The sequence below is a fragment of the Zootoca vivipara genome, chromosome Z2 (genome assembly GCF_965207765.1).
Source record: "Zootoca vivipara chromosome Z2, rZooViv2.hap1.1, whole genome shotgun sequence".
Lineage (NCBI taxonomy): Eukaryota > Metazoa > Chordata > Lepidosauria > Squamata > Lacertidae > Zootoca > Zootoca vivipara.
The window spans coordinates 49763660-49785192 of NC_142585.1; the positions used below are offsets into that span (position 1 = coordinate 49763660).

The 21533-nt window shown below is 48.5% G+C and overlaps 1 protein-coding gene across 1 annotated transcript in view; it reads left to right on the top strand.

Annotated features, from left to right (window-relative positions):
• Positions 1-2109: 2109 nt before the first annotated feature.
• The window catches only part of NPDC1 (neural proliferation, differentiation and control 1), a 43329-nt gene continuing 23905 nt past the window's right edge, over positions 2110-21533 (top strand). Inside the window, exons 1-5 of the mRNA XM_088665433.1 lie at positions 2110-2119; positions 7149-7289; positions 15857-15940; positions 16107-16274; positions 20478-20544. Coding sequence (XP_088521559.1) covers positions 2110-2119; positions 7149-7289; positions 15857-15940; positions 16107-16274; positions 20478-20544 — 470 coding nt within the window. The remainder of the gene's footprint in view (positions 2120-7148; positions 7290-15856; positions 15941-16106; positions 16275-20477; positions 20545-21533) is intronic.

The window sequence follows — 21533 nt, forward strand, 5'->3', positions numbered from 1 at the left end:
TTTAGTCGAAACTCTCCACTATGACCTAGAATCATAGAATCATAGAATCATAGAGTTGGAAGAGACCCCAAGGGCCATCCAGTCCAACCCCCTGCCAAGCAGGAAACACCATCAAAGCATTCCTGACAGATGGCTGTCAAGCCTCTGCTTAAAGACCTCCAAAGAAGGAGACTCCACCACACTCCTTGGCAGCAAATTCCACTGCCGAACAGCTCTGCCGACCTGTCCATCTTGAGAGGCCCTGCATGGCATAATAGCTCATAGCTTCTCTGAGTTATTCAAGCCCCTTCGCCACGACAAGGCATTGATCCACGAAGGAGCGCAAAAGATGGTCTGAAGCTCAACATCAAAAAAACCAAGATCACGGCCACTGGTCCCATCGCGAAGAGGTCACGAAGGTCACGAAGAGTCGGATACGACTAAACGACTAAACGACTACATTTATTTTCATTTATTTACTTACAACATTTGTACGCCAACCAATAAATTAAACTTCTCTGGGTACTGATCAATACAATTCACAAAAAACAACCTCCCTCCCTAATTAACAAAGCATAAGCAGAAGAACTAAAACCACCGAGCCATACAAAGAAAGTACTAGAAGATTAACCCCAAACAGCTGGGAAAACATAAAGGTCTCCCCCTGAGGCCCAAAGAATGGCAATATGGGTGCCAGTTCACACTGAGGGGGGCTTGACCAATAAAGTCCTCTCTCCAGGAACCAGGAAGTCCTCTCTCCAGGAACTGGGCTTGAGGGCATCCTGAGCAAGTTTGCAGAGGACACCAAATTGGGAGCGGTGGCTAACACCCCAGAGGACAGGATCACACTTCAGAATGACCTGAACAGATTAGAGAACTGGGCCAAAGCAAACAAGATGAATTTTAACAAGGAAAAATGTAAAGTACTACACTTGGGCAAAAAAAATGAAAGGCACAAATACAGGATGGGAGACCCCTGGCTTAAGAGCAGTACATGTGAAAAGGATCTAGGAGTCTTTATTGGTAGACCACAAACTTGACATGAGTCAGTAGTGTGATTCAGCAGCTCAAAAAGCCAATGCAATTCTGGGCTGCATCAATAGGAGTATAGCATCTAGAGAATGGATTCCAACTTCAAGAAAGAAGATTCCACCTCAACATTAGGAAGAACTTCCTGACAGTAAGAGCTGTTCGGCAGTGGAATATGCTGCCAAGGAGTGTGGTGGAGTCTCCTCCTTTGGAGGTCTTTAAGCAGAGGCTTGACAGGCATATGTCAAGAATGCTTTGATGGTGTTTCCTGCTTGGCAGGGGGTTCGACTGGATGGCCCTTGGGGTCTCTTCCAACTCTATGATTCTATGATTCTATGAATTTAATTTAGGGAGGCCATAGTTAAAGGCTTGCCAAATGCACACCCAGAAAGGAAGCAGGACTGAATGTGGATCCCCCTGGGGCTGGATCCTATTGTGTTTCACTGAGCAAGGGGAGTAGCCTCTGAGCACACGCAAAGTGCCACTGTCCCTCTCATGAATACCTGCAGGCAGCTCTCATATACCTTGGTTTAAGCAACAGGACTCCTGTTGCTTTGAAGATTCCACCTCAACCTTAGGAAGAACATCCTGACAGTAAGAGCTGTTCGGCAGTGGGATTTGCTGCCAAGGAGTGCGGTGGAGTCTCCTTCTTTGGAGGTCTATAAGCAGAGGCTTGACAGGCATATGTCAAGAATGCTTTGATGGTGTTTCCTGCTTGGCAGGGGGTTGGACTGGATGGCCCCTGGTGGTCTCTTCCAACTCTAGGATTCTATGATTCTATGAACTTCCTGACAGTAAGAGCTGTTCAGCAGTGGGATTTGTTGCCAAGGAGTGTGGTGGAGTCTCCTTCTTTGGAGGTCTTTAAGCAGAGGCTCGACAGGCATCTGTCAAGAATGCTTTGATGGTGTTTCCTGCTTGGCAGGGGGTTGGACTGGATGGCCCCTGGTGGTCTCTTCCAACTCTAGGATTCTATGATTCTACTCCAGGTGAGGTCTGACCATAGCTGCCAAGTTATCCTTTTTTAAAGGGATTTTCCCTCATGCTGAATAGGCTTCCTCGCGAGAAAAGGGAAAACTCGGCAGCTATGGGTCTGACCGGAGCATGTTTGCAGGTAGGCTGCCTCGGAGGGTGGAGGCTTTGCCTAGTCCAATATTGCCTCCTGTGGAACTCCAGGCAGTTTTTGTGGGCTTCCAAGCCGGTCCAAGACTAGACTCTCAGGCCTCCAGGGCCAGGCAGGCTCCAATGCCACCATTCTAGCAAACATGACTAACGGCAACAATCTTTGGCAAATGCGTCTAATTCTTTTCCAAGGATGGGCAGAACGGTTCGTGTTTACGGAAATCCCAAGTGCTGGTAAATGAGGCCAGCCTTCCTCCCCCACCCGCTGCCCTTCTAGAAACTCAATTTCCAGCACTGTTAACCGCCAACAAATGGGAGTTTAATTGCATCGTAAGTACCGGCGCAGAAGACTCGGTTGCAACCGGAGACTATAAATGGCAGCCGATCACCTTATTGGAGCTTGAATTAGATTGAGAAGTATCCCTCTCGCCGCTTAATCCTTCCTGGAAGGAGGGAGAGGGGGGCGAAGCCGAAGTGCGCCGAAACCTCCCAGAGGGCAAAGCAGCGGCAGGATATGTTCGTTGTTATGTTTGTAGGTGCTTGCCGTCAATTTTAAATCGAGTTTTACACAGGGGAGGAGAGGATCAATTCTGTATTGCCTAGCTAAAGTTCTAAATCTCTTTGAGGATGAAGAGAAAAGAAAAGAAAAGCTCTTGAAATGACAGGGGAGGAAAGGCAGTCATAGAATCATAGAGTTGGAAAAGACCCCAAGGGCCATCCAGTCCAAGCAGGAAACACCATCAAAGCATTCTTGACATATGCCTGTCAAGCCTCTGCTTAAAGACCTCCAAAGACGGAGACTCCTCCACCACACTCCTTGGCAGCAAATGCCACTGCCGAACAGCTCTCACTGTCAGGAAGTTCATAGAATCATAGAATCATAGAGTTGGAAGAGACCACAAGGGCCATCCAGTCCAACCCCCTGCCAAGCAGGAAACACCATCAAAGCATTCTTGACATATGCCTGTCAAGCCTCTGCTTAAACACCTCCCAAAGAAGGAGACTCCACCGCACTCCTTGGCAGCAAATTCCACTGCCGAACAGCTCTTACTGTCAGGATGTTCTTCCTAAGGTTGAGGTGGAATCTTCAAAGCAACAGGAGTCCTGTTGCTTAAAACAAGGTATATGAGAGCTGCCTGCAGGTATTCATGAGAGGGACAGTGGCACTTTGCGTGTGCTCAGAGGCTACTCCCCTTGCTCAGTGAAACACAATAGGATCCAGCCCCAGGGGATCCACATTCAGTCCTGCTTCCTTTCTGGGTGTGCATTTGGCAAGCCTTTAACTATGGCCTCCCTAAATTAAATTCATAGAATCATAGAATCATAGAGTTGGAAGAGACCCCAAGGGCCATCCAGTCCAACCCCCTGCCAAGCAAGAAACACCATCAAAGCATTCTTGACATATGCCTGTCAAGCCTCTGCTTAAAGACCTCCAAAGGAGAAGACTCCACCACACTCCTTGGCAGCAAATTCCACTGCCGAACAGCTCTTACTGTCAGGAAGTTCTTCCTAATGTTGAGGTAGAATCTTCTTTCTTGAAGTTTGAATCCGTTGCTCCGTGTCCGCTTCTCTGGAGCAGCAGAAAACAACCTTTCTCCCTCCTCTATATGACATCCTTTGATATATTTGAACATGGCTATCATATCACCCCTTAACCTTCTCTTCTGCAGGCTAAACATACCCAGCTCCCTAAGCCGTTCCTCATAGGGGTACTGTGTCCAGTTCTGGGCACCACAGTTCAAGAAGGATACTGACAAGCTGGAACGTGTCCAGAGGAGGGCAACCAAAATGGTCAAAGTCCTGGAAACGATGCCTTATGAGGAACGGATTAATCCACTTTCCATTACTTTCAATGGGAAAGTTCGCTTCCGTTTATGAACGGTTACTCCGCGGACCCGTCTGGAACGGATTAATCCACTTTCCATTACAGTGGAACCTCGGTTTATGAACACCTCGGTTTATGAATTTTCGGTTTACGAACGCCGCGGACCCATCTGGAACGGATTAATCCACTTTCCATTGCTTTCAATGGGAAAGTTCGCTTCCGTTTATGAACGCTTCAGTTTATGAACAGACTTCCGGAACCAATGACACCCATGATTCAGTTTATGAACACTTCAGTTTAAGTACTCTGCGGACCTGTCTGGAACGGATTAATCCACTTTCAATTGCTTTCAATGGGAAAGTTCGCTTCCGTTTAGGAACGCTTCAGTTTATGAACAGACTTCCGGAACCAATTGCACCCATGCTTCGGGTTAAGTACGCTTCAGGTTGAGTACTCCGCGGACCCGTCTGGAACGGATGAATCCACTTTCAATTACTTTCAATGGGAAAGTTCGCTTCCGTTTATGAACGCTTCAGTTTATGAACAGACTTCCGGAACCAATTGTGTTCATAAACCGAGGTACCACTGTATGAAGAATATAGCAAACTGAGGCAACACCATCGGATCACATTCTCCCTCTGCTGGCAGCCTGGGCTCGGGCTGTTTGCTTTCCAGGCGGGGGAAATTCAGTCTACACACACAAACACACACACACACACACACACACCCATTAGGCCACGTTGAAGCAAACAGTTCCTGGAAGGGAACAGGATGCGAGGGGAGGCTCCCGTGTCCTGTGAGTTAACGCCTTCTCCTCTCGGGAGACTCTGGAGTATTTTTAAGCTGGCGTGTGGCGAGCGAGAATGGCAGATCCCATCAGTCTAGGCTGCTGTCACTTTTTCATTTTTCCCAGGCTTAAGTCTCCCCCCCCTCTGAAAAAAATCTCCATTGTTTGCTCCTTTTTAAGTTCCACGCAAACGCAATTCGCATGCTCTTTCCCTCCGATATACATACACAATATACACGGGGTAAGTTGAAAGCTTGTTTTCTGCTGCTCCAGAGAAGCGGACGCGGAGCAACGGATTCAAACTTCGAGAAAGAAGATTCCACCTCCACATTGGGAAAAACTTCCTGACAGTCAGAGCTGTTCGGCAGTGGGATTGGCTGCCGAGGAGCGTGGTGGAGTCTCCTCCTTTGGAGGTCTTTAAGCAGAGGCTTGACAGGCATATGTCAAGAGTGCTTTGATGGTGTTTCCTGCTTGGCAGGGGGTTGGACTGGATGGCCCTTGGGGTCTCTTCCAACTCTTCTAGGATTCTATGATTTTGAATAGGCCAGTTATGCAAAGCTCTACATTCTATTTGGCGAAAGAAGAATGGGCATCCCCACAGGGTAGGGAGTGGCATGTCCTCCACTTAGGCAAACCCATATCCCAGGATTCCCAGCTTTCGTTTTTTTGAAAAAAATATACCTATCTGTAGATCTGTAGAATCTGAGGTATAGAATCATAGAATCCTAGAGTTGGAAGAGACCCCAAGGGCCATCCAGTCCAACCCCCTGCCAAGCAGGAAACACCATCCAAGCATTCTTGACATATGCCCGTCAAGCCTCTGCTTGTTGTTGTTTAGTCGTTTAGTCGTGTCCGACTCTTCGTGACCCCATGGACCATAGCACGCCAGGCACTCCTGTCTTGCACTGCCTCCCGCAGTTTGGTCAAACTCATGTTCGTAGCTTTGAGAACACTGTCCAACCATCTTGTCCTCTGTCGTCCCCTTCTCCTAGTGCCCTCCATCTTTCCCAACATCAGGGTCTTTTCCAGGGATTCTTCTCTTCTCATGAGGTGGCCAAAGTATTGGAGCCTCAGCTTCACGATCTGTCCTTCCAGGGAGCACTCAGGGCTGATTTCCTTAAGAATGGATAGGTTTGATCTTCTAGCAGTCCATGGGACTCTCAAGAGTCTCCTCCAGCACCATAATTCAAAAGCATCAATTCTTCGGCGATCAGCCTTCTTTATGGTCCAGCTCTCACTTCCATACATCACTACTGGGAAAACCATAGCTTTAACTATACGGACCTTAAAGACCCCCAAAGAAGGAGACTCCACCACACTCCTTGGCAGCAAATCCCACTGCCGAACAGCTCTTACTGTCAGGAAGTTCTTCCTAGTGTTGAGGTGGAATCTTCTTTCTTGTAGCTTGAATCCATTGCTCCGTGTCCGCTTCTCTGCAGCAGCAGAAAACAACCTTTCTCCCTCCTCCATATATATTTGAACATGGCTATCATACCACCCCTTCACCTTCTCTTCCCCAGGCTAAACATACCCAGCTCCCTAAGCCGTTCCTCATAAGGCATCGTTTCCAGGCCTTGGACCATTTTGGTTGCCCTCCTCTGGACACGTTCCAGCTGGTCAGTATCCTTCTTGAACTGTGGTGCCCAGAACTGGACACAGTACTCCAGGTGAGGTCTGACCAGAGCAGAATACAGTGGTACTATTCCTTCCCTAGATCTAGATGCTATACTCCTATTGATGCAGCCCAGAATTGCATTGGCTTTTTGAGCTGCTGCATCACACTGCTGACTCAGGTCAAGTCTGGGGTGAAATGTCCTGGTGGTATTAATATTTTTCCTTCTGAGAAATTAGCCTGCCCTCCCCCCCCCCCAGCCTCTTCAAGTGCTTTGTTTGCTCCTGGGGGAAATTTGCAGACTCTAGGTCAGGCATGTCCAAACACTGCCCTAGGCCAGGCACCCCCAAACTTCGGCCCTCCAGATGTTTTGGACTACAATTCCCATCTTTCCCGACCACTGGTCCTGTTAGCTAGGGATCATGGGAGTTGTGGGCCAAAACATCTGGAGGGCCGCAGTTTGGGGATGCCTGGATTAAATGGAGACGGGGAGAGAGACCCGCCGAGCTCCGTGGGGGAAATGGCGGGATGCAAGCGCAATAAACCAGGCATCCCCAAACTTCGGCCCTCCAGATGTTTCGGACTACAATTCCCATCATCCCCGACCACTGGTCCTGCTAGCTAGGGATCATGGGAGTTGTAGGCCAGAACATCTGGAGGGCCGCAGGTTGGAGATGCCTGCTCTAGGTGGTCTTTTGTCTTACCTAGCAGTGGGCATTTTGGGGTGACAACTTGGTGCCAAATGCATACGGATCGCTAATGGGTTCTGTCTCTCTCTCTCTCTCACTCGCGCACAGAGTCGTGCCCTCGGCGTCTGGAATGCGCTTTGCTGCGGCGCGAGTTCTGCCTCCCCGGATCGTACGCCTGTGGCCCGTGTCTCTCTCGGTTCGTCGAGGACGGAGACGGCCAGTGCGTCCCCAAGGCACGGCCGGCCGGCGGTAGGTAGGGCTGGGCGCCGAACGCCTCGGCCAGAACAATAGTGCCAGTTTCAATCTCCGACCCAGTAAAGCTACTTCTGGGCGATCCATGCCAGAATCGGAAGTTGCCCACGGTCCATGTTGCCGCCTGTGTTTCATTTTCTGTTTGGAGGAGAGGCCCGCTCCCTCTGGCACCACATAATATATATAAGCCATGGCAGGATTGGAAAGCTTTTGTAACCATATAGGACACACGGCGCGCGCTGCGGACTTTGCTGCGTCCCGCTGGATCAGGCCTCCACACGGCGCGCGCTGCTGGGTGTTTTGGCGAGGCCCCCCAGAGCTGCACTTACGGTAGCACTACGGCTTCTTTTCGGGGTATGTCTTATATTTTTCCCCAAAGCATGAAAATCATGCCATGGCGTATTTTATAGGCACGTCTTAAAATGGGAGAAGCATGGTATTTCCTCGGAGCTGCATTCCCTTCGGAGAAGGATGTCATATGGAGGAGGGAGAAAGGTTGTTTTCTGCTGCTCCAGAAAAGCGGACACAGAGCAACGGATTCAAACTACAAGAAATAAAATTCCACCTCAACATTAGGAAGAACTTCCTGACAGTCAGAGCTGTTCGGCAGTGGGATTTGCTGCCAAGGAGTGTGGTGGAGTCTCCTTCTTTGGAGGTCTTTAAGCAGAGGCTTGACAGCCATCTGTCAGGAGTGCTTTGATGGTGTTTCCTGCTTGGCAGGGGGTTGGACTGGATGGCCCTTGTGGTCTCTTCCAACTCTAGGATTCTATGATTAGGAAGAACTTCCTGACAGTAAGAGCTGTTCGGCAGTGGGATTTGCTGCCAAGGAGTGTGGTGGAGTCTCCTTCTTTGGAGGTCTTTAAGCAGAGGCTTGACAGCCATCTGTCAGGAATGCTTTGATGGTGTTTCCTGCTTGGCAGGGGGTTGGACTGGATGGCCCTTGGGGTCTCTTCCAACTCTATGATTCTATGATTCTATGACTTGTAGGCAGCTGGCGTAAAAGGTGTTAAAAAGGAGTTGTTGTTTCGTTTTGTTTTGTTTTTTGCGAACACAGAATAAAACAATTGCAACTCAGGACAACATGAAACCAGGAAATCCTGCAGCACGGAGAAACTTGCCGAAACTTCCCCTACTAGAAAATTTAAAAACAAGCACGAAAGATTCGTGGCCAATCTATAAAGAGCTGGTGGAAGAAGTGAACCAAAATCCTAAATAAAAAGAATAGGAAGAATTACAAAAGATGGGAATAAATTGGCTGGAATATTTTCAATTGAAAGCGACTTTAGAATCATAGAATCCTAGAGTTGGAAGAGACCACAAGGGCCATCCAGTCCAACCCCCTGCCAAGCAGGAAACACCATCAAAGCATTCTTGACATATGCCTGTCAAGCCTCTGCTTCAAGACCTCCAAAGAAGGAGACTCCACCACACTCCTTGGTAGCAAATCCCACTGCCGAACAGCTCTGACTGTCAGGAAGTTCTTCCTAATGTTTAGGTGGTTATACTATTAGAATCATAGAATCCTAGAGTTGGAAGAGACCCCAAGGGCCATCCAGTCCAACCCCCTGCCGAGCAGGAAACACCATCAAAGCATTCCTGACAGATTCTGCTTAAAGACCTCCAAAGAAGGAGACTCCACCACACTCCTCGGCAGCAAATCCCACTGCCGATCAGCTCTTACTGTCAGGAAGTTCTTCCTAATGTTGAGGTGGAATCTTCTTTCTTGTAGCTTGAATCCATTGCTCCGTGTCTGCTTCTCTGGAGCAGCAGAAAACAACCTTTCTCCCTCCTCCATATGACATCCTTTAATATATTTAAACATGGCTATCATATCATCCCTTAACCTTCTCTTCTCCAGGCTAAACATACCCAGCTCCCTAAGCCGTTCCTCATAAGGCATCGTTTCCAGGCCTTTGACTCCACCACACTTCTTGGCAGCAAATCCCACTGCCGAACAGCTCTGAATGTCAGGAAGTTCTTCCTGATGTTGAGGTGGAATCTTCTTTCTTGAAGTTTGGATCCATTGCTCTGTGTCCGCTTCTCTGGAGCAGCAGAAAACAATCTTTCTCCCTCCTCTATATGACATCCTTTCATATATTTGAGCATGGCTATCATATCCCCCCCTTCACCTCCTCTTCTCCAGGCTAAACATACCCAGCTCCCTAAGCCGTTCCTCCTAGAATCCCACATAAATGACCAGATCACTAAATTTTTCTGGATCTCTCACAAGTCTCCTCTAAATACAACCCAAACCTTGTACAGTGGTACCTCTACTTGCGAATTTAATGCTTTTCGTAAGTAGGGAAAAAAAATGTAAGTCGAATCCCATAGGAATGCATTGGGAGGAAAAAAATTGTAAGTCGAAGCAACCCTATCTAAAAAATCGTAAGTAGAAAAAAAAATGTAAGTCGAATCCCATAGGAAAGCATTGGGAGGAAAAAAATTGTAAGTCGAAGCAACCCTATCTAAAAAATCGTAAGTAGGAAAAAAAATGTAAGTCGAATCCCATAGGAAAGCATTGGGAGGAAAAAAATTGTAAGTCGAAGCAACCCTATCTAAAAAATCGTAAGTAGGAAAAAAAAAATCCTATCTAAACCGCATCCAAGATGGCGGAGGGAGCGCCATTCGTAAGTAGAAACATTCGTAAGTAGAGTTATTCGTAAGTAGAGGTACCACTGTGTTTGATAATTGTCTGCATGAATAATCGTTTCAACATTTCCATTAAATATTTATTTTTATGATTTTTTATGATTATCATTCTTACTACTACTACTACTACTCCTCCTGATGATTATAGAGCATTATTTACTCTTTGTGCGAGGCGAGCGTAAGCGAGCAGCTATGAGAGTAAAATAATCAAGCGACAGTAAACCAAAGCAAAAACAATGTAACTGGGATTAGAGGGATTTAGCTGCTGGCTAGAAAGGGACTTAGAGGGAAACTTTAGGATGCAAAAAACCAACAGAGGTGACCCAGCAATCCTTCCCTGTCCCAGGGAATGGTCCACACTGAGGACACTGAGGACACTGCAACTCCGCTCTCCGCTGCCGGCTGTTCTTGTTTTTTTGCTTCTCTAGGGAGGGGCAGCTGCCCCCCCTCTGCCCCATGCTGGCTGCGCCCATGCAATGTGACGATTCTTAGCGACAGATGGGAGCTTACATAAGAGCTTGGTTGTTAAGCGACCGGCGTTTGGACTGCATTTCAGTGAGCCGGGGAGATTATGTACTTCAAGTGGCAGCTCCTTTCCCCCTTTAAAAATGCTGGAGATTGGGGGCTTCTTTCGTAGAATCGTAGAGTTGGAAGAGACCCCAAGGGCCATCCAGTCCAACCCCCTGCCGAGCAGGAAACACCATCAAAGCATTCTTGGCATATGCCTGTCCAAGCCTCTGCTTAAAGACCTCCAAAGAAGGAGACTCCGCCACACTCCCTGGCAGCAAATCCCACTGCCGAACAGCTCTGACTGTCAGGAAGTTCATAGAATCCTAGAGTTGGAAGAGACCCCAAGGGCCATCCAGTCCAACCCCCTGCCAAGCAGGAAACACCATCAAAGCATTCTTGACATTTGCCTGTCCAAGCCTCTGCTTAAAGACCTCCAAAGGAGGAGACTCCGCCACACTCCCTGGCAGCAAATCCCACTGCCGAACAGCTCTCACCGTCAGGAAGTTCTTCCTAATGTTTTGGTGGAATCTTCTTTCTTGAAGTTTGCATCCATTGCTCCGTGTCCGCTTCTCTGGAGCAGCAGAAAACAACCTTTCTCCCTCCTCCATATGACATCCTTTCCTATATTTGAACATGGCTATCATATCACCCCTTGACCTTTGTCCCTGCGCTGTTTGTCATTTCCTTTCACATTCATGCAGTGGGTTGACGTCTATGTGCTTGCATTATTAAAGACACTTTTTCCATGTCCCAAGCAATGAAAAGCTGGGAAAGCTTGCCAGAGTCATGAAATATTCGCAGAGTTCTAAAAATAGCAACACAGGGACTACATGGGACACAAGGTGTACAATGGGTAGTGGACACCCTTGCAAAGGGGTGCTGGTATCCAGAATTTTGGCCTACATAAGAACATAAAAAAAGCCTGCTGGGACATGTCAGTAGGAAGAACTTCCTGACAGTAAGAGCTGTTCGGCAGTGGGATTTGCTGCCAAGGAGTGTGGCGGAGTCTCCTTCTTTGGAGGTCTTTAAGCAGAGGCTTGACAGCCATCTGTCAAGAATGCTTTGATGGTGTTTCCTGCTCGGCAGGGGGTTGGACTGGATGGCCCTTGTGGTCTCTTCCAACTCTACGATTCTATGATTAGGAAGAACTTCCTAACAGTAAGAGCTGTTCGGCAGTGGGATTTGCTGCCAAGGAGTGTGGCGGAGTCTCCTCCTCTGGAGGTCTTTAAGCAGAGGCTTGACAGCCATCTGTCAAGAATGCTTTGATGGTGTTTCCTGCTTGGCAGGGGGTTGGACTGGATGGCCCTCGTGGTCTCTTCCAACTCTACGATTGTATGATTAGGAGGAACATCCTGACAGTAAGAGCTGTTCGGCAGTGGGATTTGCTGCCAGGGCGTGTGGCGGAGTCTCCTTCTTTGGAGGTCTTTAAGCAGAGGCTTGACAGGCATCTGTCAAGAATGCTTTGATGGTGTTTCCTGCTCGGCAGGGGGTTGGACTGGATGGCCCTTGGGGTCTCTTCCAACTCTAGGATTCTATGATTCTATGAAACTACAAGAAAGAAGATTCCACCTCAACATTAGGAAGAACTTCCTGACAGTCAGAGCTGTTCGGCAGTGGGATTTGCTGCCAAGGAGTGTGGCGGAGTCTCCTCCTTGGGAGGTCTTTAAGCAGAGGCTCGACAGGCATATGTCAAGAGTGCTTTGATGGTGTTTCCTGCTTGGCAGGGGGTTGGACTGGATGGCCCTTGGGGTCTCTTCCAACTCTAGGATTCTATGATTCTATCTTTCTAATTATGCATTTTGTTACTGCTCTAGTTATTGCTATAAACTCAAATTTCCGGTACATCTATTCTTAATTCTCTTCACAATAATGTACAAATTACTCCTTACAAAACTTCTTTTAACCCTACAAGCGAGGTCAAGCTTATTGTTGATTTCAATTATTCGTTTCTGAACATTTTACGTCTTTTAAAACTACTTTCATAGAATCCTAGAGTTGGAAGGGGCCACAAGGGCCATCCAGTCCAACCCCCTGCCAAGCAGGAAACACCATCAAAGCATTCTTGACATATGGCTGCCAAGCCTCTGCTTCAAGACCTCCAAAGAAAGAGACTCCACCCCACTCCTTGGCAGCAAATTCCACTGCCGAACAGCTCTGACTGTCAGGAAGTTCTTCCTAATGTTGAGGGGGAATCTTCTTTCTTGTAGTTTCATAGAATCATAGAATCCTAGAGTTGGAAGGGACCCCAAGGGCCATCCAGTCCAACCCCCCGCCAAGCAGGAAACACCATCAAAGCATTCTTGACATATGCCTGTCAAGCCTCTGCTTCAAGACCTCCAAAGAAAGAGACTCCACCCCACTCCTTGGCAGCAAATTCCACTGCCGAACAGCTCTGACTGTCAGGAAGTTCTTCCTCATGTTGAGGTGGAATCTTCAAAGCAACAGGAGTCCTTGTGGTCTCTTCCAACTCTACGATTCTATGATTCTATGAAAGAAGCCCCCAATCTCCAGCATTTTTAAAGGGGGAAAGGAGCTGCCACTTGCAGTACATAATCTCCCCGGCTCACTGAAATGCAGTCCAAACGCCGGTCGCTTAACAACCAGGCTCTTATGTAAGCTCCCATCTGTCGCTAAGAATCGTCACTTTGCATGGGCGTACCCAGCATGGGGCAGAGGGGGGGCAGCTGCCCCTCCCTAGAGAAGCAAAAAAAAAAACCAACAGCCGGCAGCGGAAGGATTGCTGGGTCACCTCTGTTGTTTTTTTGCATCCTAAAGTTTCCCTCTAAGTCCCTTTCTAGCCAGCAGCTAAATCCCTCTAATCCCAGTTACATTGTTTTTGCTTTCGTTTATTGTCGCTTGATTATTTTACTCTCATAGCTGCTACCGTGTTTCTCATATTATAAGACATGTCTTATATTTATTTTTTCCTTAAAAAAAACATACTATGGCTTATTTTCAAGGGATGTCTTATTTTTTTCCCTCCTCCTCCTGCCGCGGCCGGCATTGCTGTTGCGCCTATCCCTATGTCTTATTTTCGGGGTATGGCTTATATTCCTTGAATGCTTAAAAATCCTGCTATGGCTTATTTTATGGGTATGTCTTAAAATATGAGAAACAGGGTAGTTTACGCCCGCCTCGCATAAAGAGTAAATAATGCTCTATAATCATCAGGAGTAGTAGTACTAGTAGTAAGAATGATAATCATAAAAATCATAAAAATAAATATTTAATGGAAATGTTGAAATGATTATTCATGCAGACAATTATCAAACACAGTGGTACCTCTACTTACGAATAACTCTACTTACGAATGTTTCTACTTACGAATGGCGCTCCCTCCGCCATCTTGGATGCGGTTTAGATAGGATTTTTTTTTCTACTTACGATTTTTTTAGATAGGGTTGCTTCGACTTACAATTTTTTCCCTCCCAATGCATTCCTATGGGATTCGACTTACATTTTTTTTTCTACTTACGATTTTTTAGATAGGGTTGCTTCGACTTACAATTTTTTTCTCCCTGTGCATTCCTATGGGATTCGACATTTTTTTTCCTACTTACGAAAAGCATTAAATTCGTAAGTAGAGGTACCACTGTACACGGTTTGGGTTGTATTTAGAGTAGACTTGTGAGAGATCCAGAAAATCTAGTGATCTGGTCATTTATGTGGGACTCTAGGAGGAACGGCTTAGGGAGCTGGGTATGTTTAGCCTGGAGAAGAGAAGGTGAAGGGGTGATATGATAGCCATGTTCAAACATATAAAAGGATGTCATATGGAGGAGGGAGAAAGATTGTTTTCTGCTGCTCCAGAGAAGCGGACACGGAGCAATGGATTCAAGCTACAAGAAAGAAGATTCCACCTAAATATTAGGAAGAACTTCCTGACAGTGGGAGCTGTTCGGCAGTGGAGTTTGCTGCCAAGGAGTGTGGTGGAGTCTCCTTCTTTGGAGGTCTTTAAGCAGAGGCTTGACAGGCATATGTCAAGAATGCTTTGATGGGGCTTCCTGCTCGGCAGGGGGTTGGACTGGATGGCCCTTGTGGTCTCTTCCAACTCTATGATTCTAGAGGAGGGAGAAAGGTTGTTTTCTGCTGCTCCAGAGAAGCGGACACGGAGCAATGGATTCAAGCTACAAGAAAGAAGATTCCACCCAAACATTAGGAAGAACTTCCTGACAGTGGGAGCTGTTCGGCAGTGGAGTTTGCTGCCAAGGAGTGGGGTGGAGTCTCCTTCTTTGGAGGTCTTTAAGCAGAGGCTTGACAGGCATATGTCAAGAATGCTTTGATGGTGTTTCCTGCTTGGCAGGGGGTTGGACTGGATGGCCCTCGGGGTCTCTTCCAACTCTACGATTCTATGATTCTATCTTTCTAATTATGCATTTTGTTACTGCTCTAGTTATTGCTATAAACTCAAATTTCCGGTACATCTATTCTTAATTCTCTTCACAATAATGTACAAATTACTCCTTGCGAAACTTCTTTTAACCCTACAAGCGAGGTGAAGCTTATTGTTGATTTCAATTATTCGTTTCTGAACATTTTACGTCCTTTAAAACTACTTTCATAGAATCCTAGAGTTGGAAGAGACCACGAGGGCCATCCAGTCCAACCCCCTGCCAAGCAGGAAACACCATCCAAGCATTCTTGACAGATGCCTGCCAAGCCTCTGCTTAAAGACCTCCAAAGAAGGAGACTCCACCACACTCCTTGGCAGCAAATTCCAGTGCCGAACAGCTCTCACTGTCAGGAAGTTCTTCCTAATCATAGAATCATAGAATCTTAGAGTTGGAAGAGACCCCAAGGGCCATCCAGTCCAACCCCCCACCAAGCAGGAAACACCATCAAAGCATTCCTGACATATGCCTGTCCAAGCCTCCGCCCAAAGACCTCCAAAGAAGGGGACTCCACCACACTCCTTGGCAGCAAATTCCACTGCCCAACAGCTCTGACTGTCAGGAAGTTCTTCCTAATCATAGAATCCTAGAGTTGGAAGAGACCACAAGGGCCATCCAGTCCAACCCCCCGCCAAGCAGGAAACACCATCAAAGCACTCCCGACACATGCCTGTCAAGCCTCCGCCCAAAGACCTCCAAAGAAGGAGACTCCACCACACTCCTTGGCAGCAAATCCCACTGCCGAACAGCTCTCACTGTCAGGAAGTTCTTCCTAATGTTGAGGTGGAATCTTCTCTACGATTCTATGATTCTATTAGGAGACTCCGCCACACTCCCCGGCAGCAGACTCCACCGCCGAACAGCTCCCACTGTCAATGTTGAGGTGGAATCTTTGACTGGTAGTTATCCGTCAACCCCTGTGAGGGTTCATTCTAAGCAGTTCTTTGGCCCATAAATTGTATGAAATAACCTGCTGGTAACTTTTCTTTGGATACCTTCCGTCTTCCTCCTTAGGGCCACCCAGCGCTCCCAACCTAGAGGAAGAAGTTGATTTAGTGGCCGAGGTGCTGTCCGAACAGGATGATGCTCAGCGGGATGGTAAGTCTATCCTGTGGACCACTTTCCACTCCGCCCATCTTGAATGAAGCTCCTTAAACAGGGTGAGACCGTCCAGGGGGGCCAGTGGGGCCGTCCTTCTGCATGCATTAACCTTTCGCCCTGACCCCGACCGTTGTGGACGTGTTTTTTTTTTTGCCTGACGCAGGAAGCCCGGCCCCCGTGGGCAAGCACCGCAGGATCGGTGCGCCGAAGTCCGAGTCCTCCCCAAAGGGGCAGGCGGGACGTCCTCTTGCAACACCTTCCCTTCGCCCAGAGGCCATCCAAAGGACTCCAGTGGGAAAGCCGCTCTCGTCGAATGACGCTCTCATACTGGGTAAGCCAGCGGTTCGGCAAGGCAACTGGGTGGATGGCGGCCAACAGATTGAGGTTGAATCCTGGCAAGGCAGAGGTACTGTTTGTGGGGGACAGGAGGCGGGCGGGCGTGGGGGACTCCCTGGTCCTGAACGGGGTAACTCTGCCCCTGAAGGACCAGGTGCCCAGCCTGGGAGTCATGCTGGACTCACAGCTGTCCATGGAGACGCAGGTCAATTCTGTGTCCATCTGGGACGCAGGATGAGTCCCTACCTGCCTGCGGACTGTCTCACCAGAGTGGTGCATGCTCTAGTTATCTCCCGCTTGGACTACTGCAATGCGCTCTACGTGGGGCTACCTTTGAAGGTGACCCGGAAACTACAACTAATCCAGAATGCGGGACTGGGAGCGGCCGCCGAGACCACATAACACCGGTCCTGAAAGACCTACATTGGCTCCCAGTACGTTTCCGAGCCCAATTCAAAGTGTTGGCGCTGACCTTTAAAGCCCTTAACGGCCTCGGTCCGGTATACCTGAAGGAGCGTCTCCACCCCCATCGTTAAAGACCTCCAAAGAAGGAGACTCCACCACACTCCTTGGCAGCAAATGCCACTGCCGAACAGCTCTTACTGTCAGGAAGTACTGAAGGAGCGTCTCCACCCCCATCGTTCTGCCCGGACACTGAGGTCCAGCGCCGAGGGCCTTCTGGCGGTTCCCTCGTTGCGAGAAGCCAAGTTACGGGGAACCAGGCGGAGGGCCTTCTCGGTGGTGGCACCCGCCCTGAGGAACGCCCTCCCACCAGAGGTCAAAGAGAACGACAATTACCAGACTTTTAGACCTTACCTTCCAAGTCCCGGACTGCAGAATCCGGGACCGGCAGCCGTGTGACACCGGAAGTTGCGTCGACGTCGCTTTGCCCTTCTATGGGCACCCAAAATGGCCGCCGGCGGCTTCAAACGTCGCTTGTACGCATGTCGGGAAGTGCGCCGACGCAACTTCCGGTGTCGCTCCGCCCATCTATGGGCACCCAAAATGGCCGCCGCCGCCGGAAGTCACGCCTATGCACTTCCGGACCTGCGTAGGTGCGGCTTTTGAAGCTGGCCGTTTTCGTGCCCATAGAAGGGCAAATCGGAAAGGGGAAAAAATGGCCGCCGGCAGGAGAAAATAACGGAGAAGAACGGGAGACGAAGTGATATGGGGTACGACCGGGGTAACTCTGCCCCTGAAGGACCAGGTGCCCAGCCTGGGAGTCATTCTGGACTCACAGCTGTCCATGGAGACACAGGTCAATTCTGTGTCCATCTGGGACGCAGTAAAAACGGGGGTTTCCCGGGGAAAACGGGCTACTTGGCAGCTATGCTTTAGACGGCATCTCAAGGCAGCCCTGTTTAGGGAAGCTTTTAATGTTTGATTTCTGTATTTTGTTGGAAGCCGCCCAGAGTGGCAGGGGGAACCCGGCCAGATGGGTGGGGTATAAATAATAAATTATTATTATTATTATTATTATTATTATTATTATTATTCCAAATATGGCAGAATATAATATAACAATGGAAGGCTATATCGATCCAAATTTCGAACGCACAGCAGAGAGGCAAATAGTTTTTCCCACTTTTTAGGGGGGGGCCTCCCCCTCCCGCCACAGAGTTTTGGACCCAATACGTGCGGAACGTCTGGAGCGCTTGACTCACCACCGGAGGTGGATAAGAGGAATAACAAATAAAGATGGGTTTGACTTGGTAGGGTCTCAGCTTATATCCTTTGTTAACAATATCCTTTGTTAACATCTCGGTCGCAGCAGCCACTATGGAGACATTATCTTAATCATAGAATCCTAGAGTTGGAAGAGACCCCAAGGGCCATCCAGTCCAACCCCCTGCCAAGCAGGAAACACCATCAAAGCATTCTTGACATATGCCTGTCAAGCCTCTGCTTAAAGACCTCCAAAGAAGGAGACTCCACCACACTCCTTGGCAGCAAATCCCACTGCCGAACAGCTCTTACTGTCAGGAAGTTCTTCCTAATCATAGAATCATAGAGTTGGAAGAGACCACAAGGGCCATCCAGTCCAACCCCCTGCCAAGCAGGAAACACCATCCAAGCATTCTTGACATATGCCTGTCGAGCCTTTGCTTCAAGACCTCCAAAGAAGGAGACTCCACCACACTCCTCGGCAGCAAATCCCACTGTCGAACAGCTCTTACTGTCAGGAAGTTCTTCCTAATCATAGAATCCTAGAGTTGGAAGAGACCCCAAGGGCCATCCAGTCCAACCCCCTGCCAAGCAGGAAACACCGTCCAAGCATTCTTGACATATGCCTGTCGAGCCTCTGCTTCAAGACCTCCAAAGAAGGAGACTCCACCACACTCCTCGGCAGCAAATCCCACTGCCGAACAGCTCTTACTGTCAGGAAGTTCTTCCTCATGTTGAGGTGGAATCTTCTTTCTTGACGTTTGAATCCATTGCTCCGTGTCCGCTTCTCTGGAGCAGCAGAAAACAACCTTTCTCCCTCCTTTATATGACATCCTTTTATATATTTGAACATGGCTATCACATCACCCCTTAACCTTCTCTTCTCCAGGCTAAACATACCCAGCTCCCTAAGCTGTTCCTCATAAGGCATCGTTTCCAGGCCTTTGACCATTTGGGTTGCCCTCTTCTGGACACGTTCCAGCTTGTCAGGATCCTTCTTGAACTGTGGTGCCCAGAACTGGACACAGTACTCCAGGTGAGGTCTGACCAGAGCAGAATACAGTGGTCCTATTCCTTCCCTAGATCTAGATGCTATACTCCTCTTGATGCAGCCCAGAATTGCATTGGCTTTTTGAGCTGCTGCATCACACTGCTGACTCATGTCAAGTTTGTGGTCTACCAAGACTCCTAGATCCTTTTCACATGTACTGCTCTCAAGCCAGGTGTCCCCCATCCTGTATTTGTGCCTTTCATTTTTTAGTAGTACTTTACATTTCTCCTTGTTCAAATTCATCTTGTTTGCTTTGGCCCAGTTGTCTAATCTGTTAAGGTCATTTTGAGGTGTGATCCTGTCCTCTGGGGTATTAGCCACCCCTCCCAATTTGGTGTCGTCTGCAAACCTGCTCAGGATGCCCTCAAGCCCATCATCCAAGTCATTGATCAAGATGTTGAACAAGACTGGGCCCAAGACAGAACCCTGTGGTTCCTCCCACTAGTCACTTCTCTCCAGGATGAGGAGGAGCCATTGATGAGCACCCTTTGGGTGCTTTGATGGTGTTTCCTGCTTGGCAGGGGGTTGGACTGGATGTCCCTTGTGGTCTCTTCTGACTCTATGATTCTATGATTCAAACTACAAGAAAGAAGATTCCACCTAAACATTAGGAAGAACTTCCTGACGGTAAGAGCTGTTCGGCAGTGGGATTTGCTGCCAAGGAGTGTGGCGGAGTCTCCTTCTTTGGAGGTCTTTAAGCAGAGGCTTGACAGGCATATGTCCAGAATGCTTTGATGGTGTTTCCTGCTTGACAGGGGGTTGGACTGGATGGCCCTCGTGGTCTCTTCCAACTCTGGGATTCTATGATTAGGAAGAACTTCCTGACAGTAAGAGCTGTTCGGCAGTGGGATTTGCTACCAAGGAGTGTGGTGGAGTCTCCTCCTTTGGAGGTCTTTAAGCAGAGGCTTGACAGGCATATGTCAAGAATGCTTTGATGGTGTTTCCTGCTCGGCAGGGGGTTGGACTGGATGGCCCTCGTGGTCTCTTCCAACTCTGGGATTCTATGATTAGGAAGAACTTCCTGACAGTAAGAGCTGTTCGGCAGTGGGATTTGCTACCAAGGATTCTATGATGTGTTAAAGTTTGGAAGTTATTTTACTTATTATTTTACAAACGAAATGTGTGTTTCTTTTTTTTGTGTGTACGGATTTTAATATGAATTAATAGAGATTTTTTTTTTTAAAAAACCTATAAATAAAAAAATGCTGATGAAGAAAACAAAATCATAAAATTTTATTTAATAATAATAATAATAAATTTTTATTTATACCCCGCCCTCCCCAGTCAAAAACCGGGCTCAGGGCGGCTGACACCCACAGAATTGCAATAAAACATAACTTGATGAAGCTTCGGCCGTGCGTCGTCCAAGGAGGTTAACTGCTGTTTTCTTCCCCCCTTCCTTCCTTCCTTCCTTCCTTCCTTCCTTCCTTCCTTCCTTCCTTCCTCCTCTCTACAAACTTTTCCGCCTGTGCGTCTCTGCAGGGATGATTGTCGTATGTACGGCCGCGGGAATCGCAGCTCTGGTGGTCGCCGCCGTCTGCTGGTGCAGGTAGGCCCATGCGAAAAAAAACCTTTCCTTGGCAAAAGGCCAGCGGTTTTATTTAGCGCAGGCACCCCCAAACTTCGGCCCTCCAGATGTTTTGGACTACGATTCCCATCTTCCCCAACCACTGGTCCTGTTAGCTAGGGATCATGGGAGTTGTAGGCCAGGCATCCCCAAACTTCGGCCCTCCAGATGTTTTGGACTACGATTCCCATCTTCCCCAACCACTGGTCCTGTTAGCTAGGGATCATGGGAGTTGTAGGCCAGGCATCCCCAAACTTTGGCCCTCCGGATGTTTTGGACTACGATTCCCATCTTCCCCAACCACTGGTCCTGTTAGCTAGGGATCATGGGAGTTGTAGGCCAGGCATCCCCAAACTTCGGCCCTCCGGATGTTTTGGACTACGATTCCCATCTTCCCCAACCACTGGTCCTGTTAGCTAGGGATCATGGGAGTTGTAGGCCAGGCACCCCCAAACTTGGGCCCTCCGGATGTTTTGGACTACGATTCCCATCTTCCCCAACCACTGGTCCTGTTAGCTAGGGATCATGGGAGTTGTAGGCCAGGCACCCCCAAACTTCGGCCCTCCAGATGTTTTGGACTACGATTCCCATCTTCCCCAACCACTGGTCCTGTTAGCTAGGGATCATGGGAGTTGTAGGCCAGGCATCCCCAAACTTCGGCCCTCCAGATGTTTTGGACTACGATTCCCATCTTCCCCAACCACTGGTCCTGTTAGCTAGGGATCATGGGAGTTGTAGGCCAGGCATCCCCAAACTTCGGCCCTCCAGATGTTTTGGACTACGATTCCCATCTTCCCCAACCACTGGTCCTGTTAGCTAGGGATCATGGGAGTTGTAGGCCAGGCATCCCCAAACTTCGGCCCTCCAGATGTTTTGGACTACGATTCCCATCTTCCCCAACCACTGGTCCTGTTAGCTAGGGATCATGGGAGTTGTAGGCCAGGCGTCCCCAAACTTCGGCCCTCCAGATG